The sequence below is a fragment of the Lithobates pipiens genome, unplaced genomic scaffold, assembly GCF_037356315.1.
Source record: "Lithobates pipiens isolate NorthernLeopardFrog02 unplaced genomic scaffold, aLitPip1_a1.2 Scaffold_18, whole genome shotgun sequence".
NCBI classification, from domain to species: domain Eukaryota; kingdom Metazoa; phylum Chordata; class Amphibia; order Anura; family Ranidae; genus Lithobates; species Lithobates pipiens.
Genome location: NW_027507758.1, coordinates 348859437 through 348876431, shown reverse-complemented (window position 1 = coordinate 348876431; position 16995 = coordinate 348859437). Strand labels below are relative to the sequence as shown.

The following is a 16995-nucleotide window of genomic DNA, read 5'->3' as shown; positions in this document are numbered from 1 at the left end:
ACCCCAGGGAGACAAAGGAGGCCAAGGGGTCCTTCTACAGGCAGAAGCAGCACCCTGCATCTTTCAGTGGGTGGTAACGCTGGAATGACTGCACTAAACAAGGGCAGGAGGCAATGGTGTAAAAAGATGCAGCTACATTTAAACTTTGATTTTTGAAAGGAGGGTTTAAAAGTGGTTCTAAAGTTAAAATAATTTAACCTTAATGTATTCCCTGCATTAAAGTGTTACTAAACCCAGGAGCCTGCATTCACTATAGCACATAGAAATGCAATTATTTTGGTAAACAAACTGCTAAATACCCTTTCTCATCTGCAGTATGTAGCAGTCTTGTGACTTCTCTCAATTCCTGGTAAAGCTTGTAGGAGACATTTTTATAATGCACTGAGCTGTCCTATTAGGATCCAGGACCCCTGACCCTCTGTCTATACAGTGCTGATTGGCCCTGTGCTGATCACATGCACGCACCCAAGAGAAAAAACTCTAGCAATACAGCCCAAACTAAGCATGTGCAGTCTGACTCCAGTAACTCTCTTATCCTGACATGTCCTGGAGTCAGTGGAAGAAGAGGAGGATCTGTGCATACAGGATCTGCCATTTTACACAATGCAGAGGATTAACCCCTTAGGTTACACAATGGGTATAAAAAGCATGCTTTACTGCATGTACACACTGATTTTACTGTTGTGGGTTTAGTAACACTTTAAAAGCTAAAAAATAAAATAAAAAAAAGGTTTTACCACTTGTTGTGCCCCCCACCCCCAAAACAAACACTCAAGTCCTCTATCAATCCTGCTCTGTGCCCCACTGCTTGACTCCTGCCACTGTCAGGCAAATCCTGTGAGGGGGGCATGGCTGAGTCATACTGTGCATGTCTATGGACACATTCAGCTCTGCTTGGGAGTGCTCCTGCATGCGTGTCCCCATAGCACACAGCTTGCTGTGAAGGCACATGCAAAAGAGAAAAAGCAGACAGCAACAGGAGGGGACTACAAAAGAGGAGGTAAAGGACCACTACGTACAACACTATTGCACAGAACAGGTAAATATAAACCACTTATAAACTACATTAAAAAAGGCTTTACAAATCACTTTTATATCACTTCAAGTGAAAGTGAAACTGCAGCAGAAAGATCAAGTTCTGTCAAATGTAAATAAATAAAGTCGCGCTACGGACTACCCACCCTGTGAGTAACTAAAATAGGTGAAATAGAAAACAAATGGAAAATTAAAAATATAAATGCAAATTAGTGAAAGTAAAATTTACAGGGGTTAGAGCTGCCTTTACCTAAAATGGGGGGGGGGGGAGTATTAAATTTGAAAGATATGAATAATAGGCTGAGGTGCTAAACCCAAAATCATATGCCTGGCATGTTATAGCCTGTCTGTAAAAAAAAAAAAAAAAAAAAAAAATTATATACATATATATATATATATATATATATATACATATACATACATACATACATACATACATATATATATATATAATGTTAGTGATCTATCTGCAAACTATATAATGCAAAATTATGACTCAGTGCTGAAATATTATTTAAGCATTATAAAATTAGAGTGAAAAGTAATAACTGGTAAGTGTAAATATGTGCTGACACTGCTGTGTCAAATTAATATAAAATTACAGATGACAATAACACCAACATTCATTCAAGAATTCATACAAAAATAATTAATGCCAAAATCCTTGTGCATGGGAAAAAAAAAAAAAAATAAAAAACTTTCAAAGCCGCATCCTAGGATCACTAAAAATGTCCCATATTATAATGTCCTAGGTAGCAGTAACACAAAATAAAGTGACTAGTGCAGAAAGTGCCAATCTTCAATGCAGAGAAAACACTTGTCCCCGGTGTGCCACTCAGTTCTATGGTAATGTGAATGCTCTCACCAGAACTTGTACCCCTGTGGGGTTGGATGGGCTTTCACAGTACGAGCCTCTGTGCTGCTATCTGGATTTTGCTGCTGGTGCGCTGGGGAAATGTTCACTCTTCAATTTATATAAACTCCGTTGATATGTGCATTAGAGGGAAAAACACATCCATGGTGTAGTACGTTTAAGCAATCATTTTATTTAATTAAGTATAAAAAACTACTCACATTTGCAAGTTAAAAAGTTTGCGTTATGTGTAAACAATCTCTGCCGGCCGCTTCTGGCTGTAGGAAGGGCGCATGTGATGTAGCCACCCCCTACGCGTTTCGTCAGAGTGACATCTTCTGGATGAGTGTTTTCTCTGCATTGAAGATTGACTAGTGCAGAAAGTGCCACTTTATTTTGTGTTACTGCTACCTAGGACATTATTATATGGGACATTTTTAGTGATCCTAGGATGCGGCTTTGAAAGTTTTTTCCCATGCACAAGGATTTTGGCATTAATTATTTTTGTATGAATTCTTGAATGAATTTTGGTGTTATTGTCATATGTAATTTATATTAATTGGACACAGCAGTGTCAGCATGTATTTACACTTACCAATTATTACTTTTCACTCTAATTTTATAATGCCTAAATAATATTTCAGCACTGAGTCATAATTTTGCATTATATAGTTTGCAGATAGATCACTAACATTATATATATATTTTTACAGACAGGCTATAACATGCCAGGCATATGATTTTGGGTTTAGCGCCACAGCCTATTATTCATATCTTTCAAAGTTCTGTCAAATGGCAGGCATGACTGCAATGAGCTGTGTACATCTCTGGAATGGAGGAATCTTTTGGCAGTTACCGTACACAACTTTCATGTGTATTTAAGCAGTTTAGCACTAGAGCAAGGTTTTCATTTTTATTTATTTTTTTATTTTTTTGCACACATGTAAAAATCTTCTGTTTTGCCCATAAAATTACTTAAACCCCCAGAACATTACATATATTCTGAAAGCAAAGGCCGCGTAGAATAAAAACAGGAACAAAAGAGGGGGAAGTGCCATCTAAGTGCAGCATCAGAATAAGGCTTTAATGTACAACGGTCATAAAAACTCACAGGATGTAGGAGAATGTAAGGCTCATCAATAGGTCCAACACCATTGCTAACATCCCATTCTGCAGGAACCACTGGGTCAGATGATGAAGTGGTCAGGTTCTGGCAAGTGAAGCCAAGGATGCTGGATGGTGTCTCGGAACTGCCTCACGCCGGTTGGGGCGCATTTGGGACACACTCTCCAGCGGATGGGGTGACTTGGTGTAGTTTCACAGGCTAGTCGATTGGAGCTGACTGCTCCAGATACGCTCCAACTAATGTGAGCAGTTCAGGCATTCCATCCAGCGTCCTTGGCTCACCTCGTCAGACCTGACAGCTTCATCTTCTGTCCCAGTGGTTCCTGCAGGATGGGTTATTCGGCACAGTGTTGGACCTATAGATGAGCCTTACTTCCTCTTACATTCTATAAAGGGTTTTTATGACCATTGTACATTAAAGCCCTCTTTTGTTCTGGTTTTGTTTCTGATCCTATAGGGCTGGCTTACTCTTAGCCCTTGTACACACGGTCGGAGAATCCGTCGGAAAATCCGACTGTGTGTGGTATGCATCGGACTGATTCCGTCCGAATATCCGTCGGACCCAATTTTCCAACTTGTTGGAAATATTTCCCGACCAACTGGGCCGGTCGGACATACTCCAATCATGTGTAGAGAATTTTGATCGGACCAAGTGCCACGCATGCTCAGATCAAAATTCCTACATCAAAGCTATTGGCTACTAGCCTGAATGTAGTTCCATCGTAACAAAATTACGTCATCACGTTCTGAAAGATCGGATTTTTCGACAACTTTGTCCGACCGTGTGTATGCAACAGTTTCGGACAAGATCCGACGGATTTGGTTGTCGAAATCTCCGACCGTGTGTACAGGGGCTTAGGAATGCTGCCACTAGTGCTGCCCACATCTGATGAACTTTATTTGGGACTCTTAACATATGTTACATGGACTTTTTAACCCTTCCTGGGTCCATAGTCTCGTATCACAATGTAGAAAATGATGATAGTTTTTACGTTACATCCTATTTGCACAACTGTAAATACATATTTTTGGGAAGTAATAATACATTTTAGTGCAAACACACAATTAATTTCCTATTTTTTTTTTTGGTAAAGTATAAAATGGGTCGTATTAAATAAATAGATGTCAAGCATGTCAAGTCTTTGTGTGTCCAACTTAAATCGGAAAAAAAAAAAGAGCTACAATACTCAAAAATCTCCATAGGTGATGCTTTAAAAGCCTTCATTGCTGATCAGTTTAGGGTAATGATGGCGAACCTTGGCACCCCAGATGTTTTGGAACTACATTTCCCATGATGCTCATGCACTCTGCAGTGTAGTTGAGCATCATGGGAAATGTAGTTCCAAAACATCTGGGGTGCCAAGGTTCGCCATCACTGGTTTAGGGTAAACCGTGAGCTCTGGTGCTAGAATTGTTGCTCCCACTCCAACCTTTCCGGTAATACCTCACATGTGTGCTTCGATCGTTGTTTAAATACATGATACATGTGTGCACCATGGGCGTGTATCTGTAGTTGTAGGTGGGCGTGGAGTTATATAAATATATAATTTTTTTTTTATGTAATACATCTTTTTATTAAATCAAGGTTTGTATGTTCCTACCACTCTCCAGCCTGATGCGGTTGGATGTCGTCCCAGGCTCCTGGGAAGAATGGTTCACAGGCTTTCCCATGAGTGTGGCGCCACCTGAACAATAAAAGTGATCAGCAGATACAGCGCATCCGGAAAGTATCCACAGTGCTTCACTTTTTTCACATTTTGTTATGTTACAGCTTTATTTCAAAATGGATTAAATTTATTATTTCCCTCAAAATTCTACAAACAATATCCCATAATGACAACATGAAAGAAGTTTGTTTGAAATCTTTGCAAATTTATAAAAAAAAAAAAAAAATGAAACAAATCACATGTACATAAGTTTTCACAGCCTTTGCCATGACACTCAAATTGAGCTCAGATGCACCCTGTTTCAATGCGCACGGGAGTCCTCCTTTCTGGCACGATACGCCGGACCTTCACTGCGTGTCAGCGGCTGCATGCAGGGTGAATATCTCCTAAACCGTGTAGGTTTAGGAGATATTCATTTTACCTACAGGTAAGCCTTATTATAGGCTTACCTGAAGGTAAATATGTCCAAGCCGAGTATACAACCGCTTTAATATACACCTCAGTTGCTAAATAAAAAAACCAAAGCCTTCAAAGAAAAGTAATAAGAGTCCCAACTGGCCAATCCAGGGATCTCCACCTTCCAGGAAATGTAAAATTCTAAAGATTCTGCAGACAGCGATGATCAGAGGAACAGCCTGCAAGACTGATCAATATTCTTTTTGCTTTATTTTTATATGACTGAGTTGCTTTAACGCTGAACTTATGCAAATATAAAAAGGATCCAATGAATTCACATATGTATTCATTAACCCTTTCATGATTAAGCCCATTTCTGAGGCCGCGTACACACGCGGGGACTGTTCGCTCAACTTTGTTCGTCAAACAGTTTCAGCGGACAGTCCGCTCAAAAAAAGCATGGACGGACTTGCCCACACACGACGAACGAACAGTCCGCTGAAACCGTGCGCGATGACGTGAACGGCACGTACGACGGGACTAGAAAACGACGTCCTATACACTGCAATGCAACCTTCGGCGTGTAAATTCTTTCTGAGCATGCGCGGAACTTAGTTTGACGAACAAGCCTACACACGAGGGGACTGTCCGCTGAAACAAAGTTTCAGCGGACAGTTTTTCGGAAATTCCGAAAAACTTTGTTCAGCAGACTGTCCGCTGAAACTGTCCGCTGAAGCCCACACACGAGCGGACTGTCCGCCGAAACACTGTTCAGCGGACAAAGTTGAGCGAACAGTCCCCGCGTGTGTACGCGGCCTGACATTTGGTGTTTACAAGTTAAAATCCCTATTTTTTGCTAGAAAATGACTTAAAACCCCCAAATATTATATATATATTTTTAGCAGAGAATCTATAGAATAAAATGGCGATTGTTGCAATATTTTATGTCACACGATATTTGTGCAGCGGTGTTTTAAACACAATTTTTGGGGAAAAGGAACACTATGAATTAAAAAAAAAAAAAAAAAAACAGTATAGTTATCCCAATTTTTTTGTATAATGTGAAAGATGATGTTACGCTGAGTAAATAGATACCAAATATGTCACGCTTTATAATTGCACGCACTCGTGGAATGGCGACAAACTTTGATACCTAAAAATCTCCATAGGTGACGCTTTAAAAAAATGTTTACGGTTACCAGGTTAGAGTTGCAGAGAAGATCTAATGCTAGAATTATTGCTCTTGCTTTGACGATCATGGCGATACCTCACGTGTGATTTGAACACCGTTATGTGGACGCGACTTTCATATGCGTTTTCTTTGTTGCGTGAGCTTGCGGTGATGGCAGCAGTTTGACATTTTTTTTTTCTTTTTTTTTTATTATTATTATTAAATTGTGTTTTAAAAAATTTTTTTTTTTTTAAAATGTATCGCTTCTAATGCTGTCACAAGGAATGTAAACATCCCTTGTGACAGTAATAGGTGGTGACAGGTACTCTTTATGGAGGGATCGGGGGATCTAAAAGACCCCAAATCCCTTCTTTGCACATCAAAGTATTCAGATCACCGAAAATGGTGTATCTGAATACTGTATATATTTTTTAAATCCAGTGCCATTGGCAGCTGAGTAAACAGGAAGGGACATTGCTTCTGTATTTACATCAAGGAAACTAACGAAGCTGTTTCCAGCTTAGTTCCAGTCTGTCACTAGCCACCGGAAGAGCCGGATCGTCGATCGACCCTTCTGTGCCACCAGGAGGTCCTGGAAAAGCGTCCCCTCACGCTCCGCCAGGATAACAACCGAGCGGCTTTTAGCCGGATCGGTTATCCTCGGAAAGCCGATCGCCCGCTCTAAACAATGGTACCAAGAGGATGCTTGGAGCTGAGGGCATCATCCCGGTATAACCCCCGAAATCTGAGTACACACATCTGTGTACGCTCGGCAGGAATGGGTTAAACATTATTAAAAGTATGTTTTAGGCCCCATTCACACGGCAAGCCTGCTCAGATCCGCCTGCCCGTTTTTCAGGTGGATCTGAGCGGGCCATCCATTGACTCCTATAAGGAGACGGACATCAGCGGAGAGGTGTCCGCTAACTCCCATCCGATCTTTAAAAATCAGAAGTTTGGTGATACGTTCGCTGTCTGTCATCCGTCTTGGTGGATCGGATAAGATCTGATAAAAATAGACATGCTGTCCATTTTCATGCAATCTCTACATAGGAATCAGCAGTGCTCTGACAGGCCCCTCCCCATCAGTGAGCAGAGACCGACCTGTCATCCGCCGGCTCAGCGGAGATCGACGGAGCGATCCCTGCTGAGCTGGCATACTCCACTGAGCAGATCTACCTCATGTGGAAGAGGCCCTTACATGTATGAAGTGTAAGCACCTAAACTTGACTTAGTATTAGCTTCTTGCAGTCTACAGTACAATCTATACAGCAGACCACTGGGGCAGGGAGCCAACCAGTGCAAAAAACATTCCAATAGGAGCAGGGAGCAGAGTCCATTAATGTGCTGCTTATACTTTGTCACAGAGGGGACCTGTAAGTGAAAATAAGACTACAGACGCTGGATTACTTTTACAAGTGGTTGAACGGGGTCCCGCCACGATCAGGGAGCAAAGTAAGGATGTGACCGGCAGCATCCGGTTACTGGGACACAGCGAGAGGATCTGATGTTGTCCATATCACTTGGTGACATCAGTAACTAAGATTTTATCACTTCTGGTTTCAGTCTCATGTAAACAAGTCGTTACCAGCTTGAACAAGCATCTTGTCAAACCAATCTCTGGTTTGATCAGATGCTTTGGAGGGCAAAGGAGAGATTTTTTTTTTACCCCATGTAATAGTAATAAAATTGATCCAAAAAATAAAGACAGTGTAAAACAAAACAAAGTTAAAAAAACACAAATAACATTTTAAGAAATGTTTAAAGAGCCTCCGTTCCCCCGTGCTTGTGCGCAAAGGCGAATGCATACATAGGTTGCACCTGTAATATGTAAACAGTGTTTGGACCACATATGTGAGATATTGCTGCAAACGTTATAGTGAAAGCAATAATAAATAATAAAGTACCGTTGTTTGGTACTGTTTCACAAGCATGCCATTTTAAAGCATGATATGTAGGGCTGAAACAACAAGTCGATTATTAAAAAAGTTGACAACTATTTTCATAATCGATTAGTTGGTCAGCCAATTAGTTGGCCTGCATACAGAATGCATAATTTGTTTAAATATCAGAAAATACAGTGCAACACACTGGGGCTGTTACTGGGCGTGAGTGCAAGCAATCGGGAGGCCGTGCAGCTGCCTGAATGCTTCCATCTGACAGGCAGGAGTCTGCTTGTCAGATTTACACACAATTTCGGTGGCTGTGGAACTTGGATAACCACTTATAGTAGTGATTATCTGCTGTCTTTGTACTGTAAAGGGCTCATTTTTTTTTTAATTATTAACCCCATTATGACAGGTGATAAAAAAAGCATGCTGCTGCTATTAAATGTCTTAGGGCTCTTTCACACGTGTGCACCGTTCAGAACCACCTGTCCGTTTTTTCAGCGGATCTAAACAGTCGCTCCATGACATCCAATCCGCTCCACAAAATCCAGACGTATGGAAAACCTATTTTCCATCCGTCTGGTGGATCAGATGAAAACAGACAGGCGGTCCGTAATCATCCAATCCCCCCCCCCTCCCCCTTAGAGGAGAGTGGAGATCTGACAGGTCAGTCCCTAAACAGTGTGGAGACTTATCATCCACCATCTCAGTGGGGATCAACGGATCACAGTTCGATCCCTGCCGAGCAAGAGGATGGCTGAACACGGATCCGAAGGTGTAAAAGGGCCCTTATTCTGCCCATATGTATTGATTTTTGGACGAGAATATTTGCAAGAATATTCATACAAAAATTCTTTGTACATTTGATGAATGAACTAATGTTGTTCAAAAATGTCTTTATGCTTTTAACATTCAGTTTTAAAATGAATGTAATTTCTCAACGAAGACCACATACACTGTCCAAAAAATGTGTTGGATTGAGAACAATTTTCTATTTTGCTCCTTTGAATTTTCTCACCTCCGTGGTTGAAAATGAATGTCGATTTGACCCTACTAACGATTAGAAAATCAACCGAACGTTGTTTGAAATTTTTCATTCTAAACACAAAATTCATTCTCCACTCACTTAGGGCCGGTTCACACTGCTGCATAGTGCGAGATCGCATGTGATTTGCACCGCAGTGCAAATCACATGCAATGTCCGTGCAATGCAAATTCAGCCATACAGATAGTATGGCAGAATTTGCATCGCATTCGGTCCGCACAGGACCCTTTTTTTGGTCTGCAGCAGAATTGGATCCGATTCTTGTCTAAATTTGCAGATTGCATCATTAGCTTTTAATTGAGACTCCTAGCAGTTCACATAGGGCAGTGTGAACTGCCAGTGGGAGACATGCGATGTGGGAACTCGCAGTGGATTCACAGGGTTTCCACATTGCTGCAGTGTGAACCGAACCTTACAGCTGGAAAAAAAAAAAAAGAAAGCCAGGAAATGTTTAACATTGTCAGTGCTGGGAGATAACTATAAACAAAGTATCTTTAAGAGCCCTTTCCCATTCACAGCATGACCGCGTTCGCTGTAAAGCGCCCCTATTTTTAGCGAAGTTATTCGGCCGCTAGTGGGGCGCTTTTAACCCCTGCTATTGGCTGAAGAAAGGGTTAAATGCACCCAAAAAGCGCTGCTGCATTTCAATGGGAAGGGGTAGTGGAGGAGTGGGATTGCAGATGAGGCATTTTTCAGGTGCTATTTTTCAGGTGCTATTTTTAGCTATTTTTATATATATATATATATATATATATATATATATATATATATAAAAAATGGCGGTTGTTGCAATATTTTATGTCACATAGTATTTGCGCAGCTGCCTTTCCAAGCACAATTTTTTGGGGAAAAAAATACACTTCAATTAATTAAAAAAACAAAAAAAGTATAGTTAGCCCAGATTTTTTTGAATAATGTGAAAGATGTTATGCCATGAGAATTGTGAGAGAATCATGATCTTTATTCTAAGCAAAAAATAAAAAAAATTGTGATTCTCATTTTAGCCAGAATTGTGCAGCTTCACTAATTAATTATATATATATACACACACACATATACACACACACACACACACACACACACACACACAGTATCTCACAAAAGTGAGAGCAACCTTCACATTTTTGTAAATATTTTATTATATCTTTTCATGTGACAACACTGAAGAAATTACACTTTGCTACAAATGTAAGGTACAGCTTGTATAACAGGGTAAATTTGCTGTCCCATCAAAATAACAACACATAGCCATTAATGTCTAAACCGCTGGCAACTAAAGTGAGTACACCCCTGAGTGAAAATGTCCAAATTGGGCCCAAAGGCTCAATATTTTGTGTGGCCACCATTATTTTCCAGCAATGCCTTGGGCATGGAGTTCACCAGAGCTTCAGTGGTTGCCACTGGAGTCCTCTTCTACTCCTCCATGACGACATCATGGAGCTGGTGAATGTTAGAGACCCTATGCTCCTCCACCTTCTGTTTGAGGATGCCCCACAGATGATCAATTGGGTTTAGGTCTGGAGACAAACTTGGCAAGTCCATCACTTTGACCCTAAGCTTCTTTAGTAATGCAGTGGTTGTCTTGGAGGTGTGTTTGGGGGTCATTATGTTGGAATGCTGCCCTGCGGGCCAGTCTCCAAAAGGAGGGGGGGGGGGATCATGCTCGGCTTCAATATGTCACAGTACATGTTGGCATTCATGGTTCCCTCAATGAACTGTAGTTCTCCAGTGCCGGCAGCACTCATGCAGCCCCAGGCCATAACACTCCCACCACCATGCTAGATTGTAGGCAAGACACACTTGTCTTTGTACTCCTTACCTGGTTGCACACGCTTGACACCATCTGAACCAAATAAGTTTATCTTGGTCTCATTAGACCACAGGACATGGTTCCAGAAATCCATGTCCTTAGTCTGCTTGTCTTCAGCAAACTGTTTGTGGGCTTTCTTTCTGGTGTACCATCTTTAGAAGAGGCTTCCTTCTGGGATGACAACCATGCAGACCAACTTGTGTATGGTGTATGATCTGAGCACTGACAGGCTGACCCCCCCCCCACCCCTTCAAACTCTGCAGCAATACTGGCAGCACTCATAAGTCTATTTCCCAAAGACCTCTGGATATGACGCTGAGCACGTTCACTCAACTTCTTTGGTCGACCATGGCGAGGCCTGTTCTGAATGGAACCTGTCCTGGTAAACCGCTTTATGGTATTGGCCACTGTACTGCAGTTCAGTTTCAGGGTCTTGGCAATCTTCATGTAGAGCAACAATTCTTTTTTTTTTTAGATCCTCAGAGAGTCCTTTGCCATGAGGTGGCATGTTGAACTTCCAGTGACCAGTATGAGAGAGCGATGACACCAAATTTAACACACCTGCTCCCCATTCACACCTGAGACCTTGTAACACTGGGGAGTAAGAATGGCTCAATGGGGCCCAATTTGAACAGTTATTTTGAGGGCACAGCAAATTTACACTGTTATACAAGCTGTACATTCACTACTTTACATTGTAGCAAAGTGTCATTTCTTCAACGTTGTCACATGAAAAGATATAATAAAATATTTACAAAAATGTGAGGGGTGTACTCACTTTTGTGAGATACTGGGGGTGTGGAATTTATTTATATATATATATATATATATATATATATATATATATATATATATATATATATATATACACACACACACACACACACACACACACACACATACACACACACACTGAAAAAAAAGACAAATCCATCTAGTTCAACCAATAAAAAGGAAAATAAAATGAAATCATACAATCCCATATACACAATCCTATACCCACAGCTGATCCAGAAGAAGGCAAAAGGCCCCAGCAAAACATTATCCAATTTGCTACAGCAGGGGGAAAAATCCTTTGTGATCTGCTGAGAGGCAATCAGATATTCTTGCCCAGTGCACAATTATCTGTATGTATGTGCTCATTACTGTGAGATGCCCCTTTGGTGCCGACCTTATACTTGACTCCCTGCAGCAAGTCCTTCTTGCCCAGTGTACAGTGATCTATATGTATGTGATTGGAAATGGGATTCTGGACAGCCGCACTTCCAATAAAAGCCTTTATTGTAATAAATAATCAACGTTCATGTGACAACAGAAGCAGGACAAACACTGACGCATTTCACATCATTGTTGCTTAGTTATAGCTAAGAAACAATGATGTTGTGAAACGCGTCACTGTTGTTTGTCCTGCGTCTGTTGTCAATTCATTACAATAAAGGCTTTTATCTGAAGTGTGGCTGTCCAGAATCTATTTCTTCAATATAGATTGTTCTGAGCCTGCACCTGGCTTGCACTTTGAGGAGGGTGTTTTCTTCAGTACACCACCCGACGCGGTTCACCCATGTACGTGATTACTGTAAGATGCCCACCTTATACTTGAAGCTGGCTCCCTGCAGCAGGTCCCTCAGCACCGTCTTCCCGACCTCTTTGCTGGGCTCATCGGACACAAAATGCAGGCTGAGCACCTCAGAGCTCTCGAACTTGCCATACTTGACCAGTGAGGTGAGGGCCACCTGGAACTTGTCCTTGAGGCCGGGGCTCCTGTCCACCTTGGTGAACATCATGAGTAGGTGGTAGTCCTGCACCCCGTGGTTCTCCACGTTCTTACTCTTGCCCTCCCCCATCTTCAGCTCTGAGGAAGAAGCAGACAGGTCCAGGTCCGGGATGAGGTTGTGAGCCGCGCTGTTCTCCTTCATCCTCCTGGTGGTGCTGGAGAAATTCTCCTTCCCTGAGCCCAGGTAATAGAAGGCAAGCACTGCCAAGGCTGCCAGGAACAGCACGAGCGCCTGATAGGACCTCATGGTGACGATGCTAGCCACCAGCTGTGCTGGACTCATACCGGCCACCAGCGTCCTGCCATACTTCCTATATACCTAGTGCCTGTCTATGGTTCTACGGCAGCGGGAAGCCATGCTGGATGGACAAGGAAAACGAGACGATGGATACTGCAAGTGGCCAATCAGCGAAAGACCCGCCTCTGCCTCGGAGGGCGCGGATTGGTGGAGGAGTAAAGGAGACTTGTTGCGGTTGGCAGGCGCACAGCTGCTCTGTCTGATCGCACTTGTTCAAAATCCAGAAGCAGGATTGTTTGAGCCCGGGGACATCACGTGTGACAGTACACAGGAACGTCACTGCAAGTCACAATACGCCAATCAGCCACTACTTTAGGACCAGGCATGTTCTGACACTTTCTCTTTCTTTTTTGTTAGAACCCCCAAACGTTATATATGCTTTTCAAAGCAGAGGCCATATAGAATAAATTGGTGGGTATTGCATTTTTTTTTTTTTTTAAATGTCAATTGGTATTTGCGCAATTTTTTTAAACTTTAACTTTTTTAAATTTTAATGCAAAAAAACACAATACATAAGCCAATGTTATTTTAATTTTTTTTGTAAAATATAAAAGATGTCAAGACAAGTAAATAGAAACCAAACCTGTTGCGCTTTTTAAAATTGCGCACGTCCTCTCAACAGCAACAAAGGCCGTAAATTTTATTATCCATAGGCGACGCTTTAAAAGACTTTACAGGCTACTACTTTATATCTACAGAGATACCTGTGTGGGACAAGCACTGTTCGCCTGCGTGCAAGACCAACGCCCGCATTCGCCTTTTGCACTAGGACAGAGGGACTGGGCACTTTCTTCTTATTATTATTAATTTATTTTTATACTTACACTGTTGCTTTCTTTTTTTTTTTGGGGATCACTTTTATTACTGTCACAAGGAATGTCAACATCCTTATGAGCTTAGCTCCCAAGTGTCCCTGATTTGGAGGGACTGTCCCTGATTTGGAGCAATGTCCCTCTTTTGGTCTGATCTATATAGTTTTATATAAAATGCACTTTTTATCTTTAAAAAAAGCATTTTCCAGTGCTAAACCTTTCATCTAATTTCTAAATGGCTGCATTTGTAAATTTAAAATGGCAGTATAAAGGAATAGTAGTGGTAAAAAAAAAAGCCCTTGTAGATTTAATTAAACTTTTTTTTTGGTTAATTCTCCTTTAAGGGGGTGTGGCAGGGGGCCGTGTCCTTTGCCTACATACATTTGCTAGTAGGTGTCCCTCATTCCCATCTCAAAATGTTGGGAGGCATGTAATGAGAGCAATAGGCACGTGGCAGGTATTTCCTCCTTTGCACATGAAAGCATTAAAAACACCAAGTTCGGCATTTTTAACCACTATCCCGCCCGCCATATAGCAGAATGACGTGCGCAAAGTGGTTATGTTATCCTGCTGAACACCATATGATGTCCAGCAGGATAAGCCATGGGGGCACACAGCACAGCGATCGTTGGTGTGGTGTGTCAGTATGACATACCACATCACTGAACTCGGTAATCAGCTGTGATCCAATCATGTGATCAGCTGTGTCCAATCACAGCTTAAACAGGAAGAGCTGTTTACTGGCTTTTCCTCCACTTGCACTGACAGACGCGAGTAGAGGAGAGCCAATTGGCTCCTCTCCAGACGGAGGGTCTGCAGTAATTTAGTATCAGTGCAGATCACCTGAGGATTTCCACCCGTGCCCACCAGGACCAACAGGGTTGCCAATCAGTGCCCATTAGGGGTGCCAATCAATACCCATCAGTGCCTCCTCATCAGTGCTGCCTATCAGAGCCATCTATCAGTGCCACCTATAAGTGAACCTCAGTGCGGTGTTTCAGTGCCACCTATGAGTGTCCATCAGTGCTGCATATTAGCACCCCATCATCAGTGCCACCTTATCAGCAGAGATGGGGGACTTGAGTCACATGACTTGACTTAAGTCAGACTTGAGTCACCTGTTTGAGGACTTGCGACTTGCTTGACTGAGTTCAATAAATGACTTGACTTGACATTGACTTGTCACTACTGACTTGCGACTTGACTTTGACTTGGGCTATATGACTTACAATGACTCGGCAAGATGGCACCATAACACTACCACCACTAACTAACACTACCCTTAACCGTAACCACCACTAACACACTAACGCAAGCCGCCGTCTGCCTACCTGATCAGCATGTCATGCAGACAGACGGCGGACATTGCAGTGTTCAAAAGCCGCACCTCCTTGTCTGTGATAGGCGGAACACTCAATTTCACAGCAGGCAGTGTTCAGCCTGTCACGGACATCCTCTCATCCTCGTCTGTGTTATGAGGATGAGCGAATGTCCTTGATAGGCGGAACACTGAATGCTGGGAAATTAAGTGTTCCGCTTATCACAGACGAGGAGGAGGCGTGGATTTTGAATACTGGAATGACCGACGCCCGCCGGGATGCCGCTGATCAGGTACATGGCTGCCTGACCATAAAGTTTACAATATATACTGTATAATTTAATAAAGTAATTTTATATATAAAACTAGTGGGAAGTAATTTAATATATAAATAAGTAATATATATACTAGTGAGAAGTAATTTCCTTGTTCCTCATCCCTGCCATTTTTATACGGACAACCACCTCTACATATCCTTTTCTTTAATAGAGAAGATATCCTGTCAATACTAGGTTTAGTATATTGTATATGCATAGTATATTTTTATATAGTATGTTTTTTAATTCTGCTGTAGTACAATGCACAATCAAAAAATAAAGCCCACATCTTTGGTTCAAAAAGAATCTCACTCAGAATTGTCTATTAGGTCACTTGTTTTACATATGTTAAAAATTGTTTTTATATGAAACTTGTACATACGTGCTAGCTGATGCAATCATAGTGATTATCACACTGACCTGCACTGTAATTAAAGGGCATAATGCACAGGATATAACTACCACTGACTATAAATGTATAGGGTACTATTTACAAAGTATATTAAAACCCTAAAACTGAGGGCGCATGCGCGGACGCCGGGAAGATGGCAGCTTAATCTCTTAGCTCTGCGCAGTCGGAACGCACCGCTCGGTGAATCAAGCACATCCTGGAGTAAATCGCTACAACACCAAGCCCATCCGCTGCGGACGCTATCGGGCAACCGGCGGGTATGTATAATACGCCCCGAAACCGTCCCCGCAACAGATCACAGCAGAAATCCTCTCCGGCCCGGGGGAGGGTGAAGGGGAAGGGCAAGATGGCGCCTGAACCGCCTGAGCCAGACGATGCCACACAGCACTCAGACGATAGCCTGTCACAGTTCCCCTCTAACCTGGCAAGTCCTGTGGACACTGGCTCCGATGCTCTGCTTCAGAAATTCCGCACTATAGTGAGGGATGAAATTAATGCAGCCTCCCGCAAGCTATCTGCTGAACTGGTGAAGGGTCTTAAAGAGCTAGGACACCGCACTAATCAGTTGGAAGAGAGGATGGACTTAACAACCACAGTACTGGAGGGGCATGAGGAGGAGGTGGAAAAACTGAATGCTGAACTTGTTAATCTCCAGGACAAGCTCGAGGATTCTGAAAATAGGGTCCGTAGAGGTAACCTGCATATACGCAGCCTCCCGGAGGCCATTACAGACCTCCAGGAAACGGCTACAGCTTTTTTCCAGGAGCTTGCACCTGATATCCCTGCGGAACGTCTAGAATTTGACCGTATACACAGGTCCCTCACCCCCAAGCCCACCGAGGGACCTCCCAGGGACGTAATCATAAAATTTCACTTCTACAGAACCAAGGAGCGGCTTCTCCAAGCGGCCAGAGATTTACCAGACATCTCATTCCAGGAAAACCCCCCCCAACTATTTGCAGATCTTTCCCCAGTTACTATAGCTAAAAGAAAGCCCTATCTGCAAATCTTACAAGCCAGAAACATCCGTTACCGATGGGGGTTCCCCTTTAAACTTTCCTTTTACCACCTAG

The 16995-nt window shown here is 42.3% G+C and overlaps 1 protein-coding gene across 1 annotated transcript in view; it reads right to left on the bottom strand.

Annotated features, from left to right (window-relative positions):
- The window catches only part of XXYLT1 (xyloside xylosyltransferase 1), a 345164-nt gene extending 331966 nt beyond the window's left edge, over positions 1–13198 (bottom strand). The window contains exon 1 of the mRNA XM_077487464.1: positions 12581–13198. Coding sequence (XP_077343590.1) covers positions 12581–13048 — 468 coding nt within the window. The 5' untranslated portion in view covers positions 13049–13198. The remainder of the gene's footprint in view (positions 1–12580) is intronic.
- Between the last annotated feature and the right edge of the window lie 3797 nt (positions 13199–16995).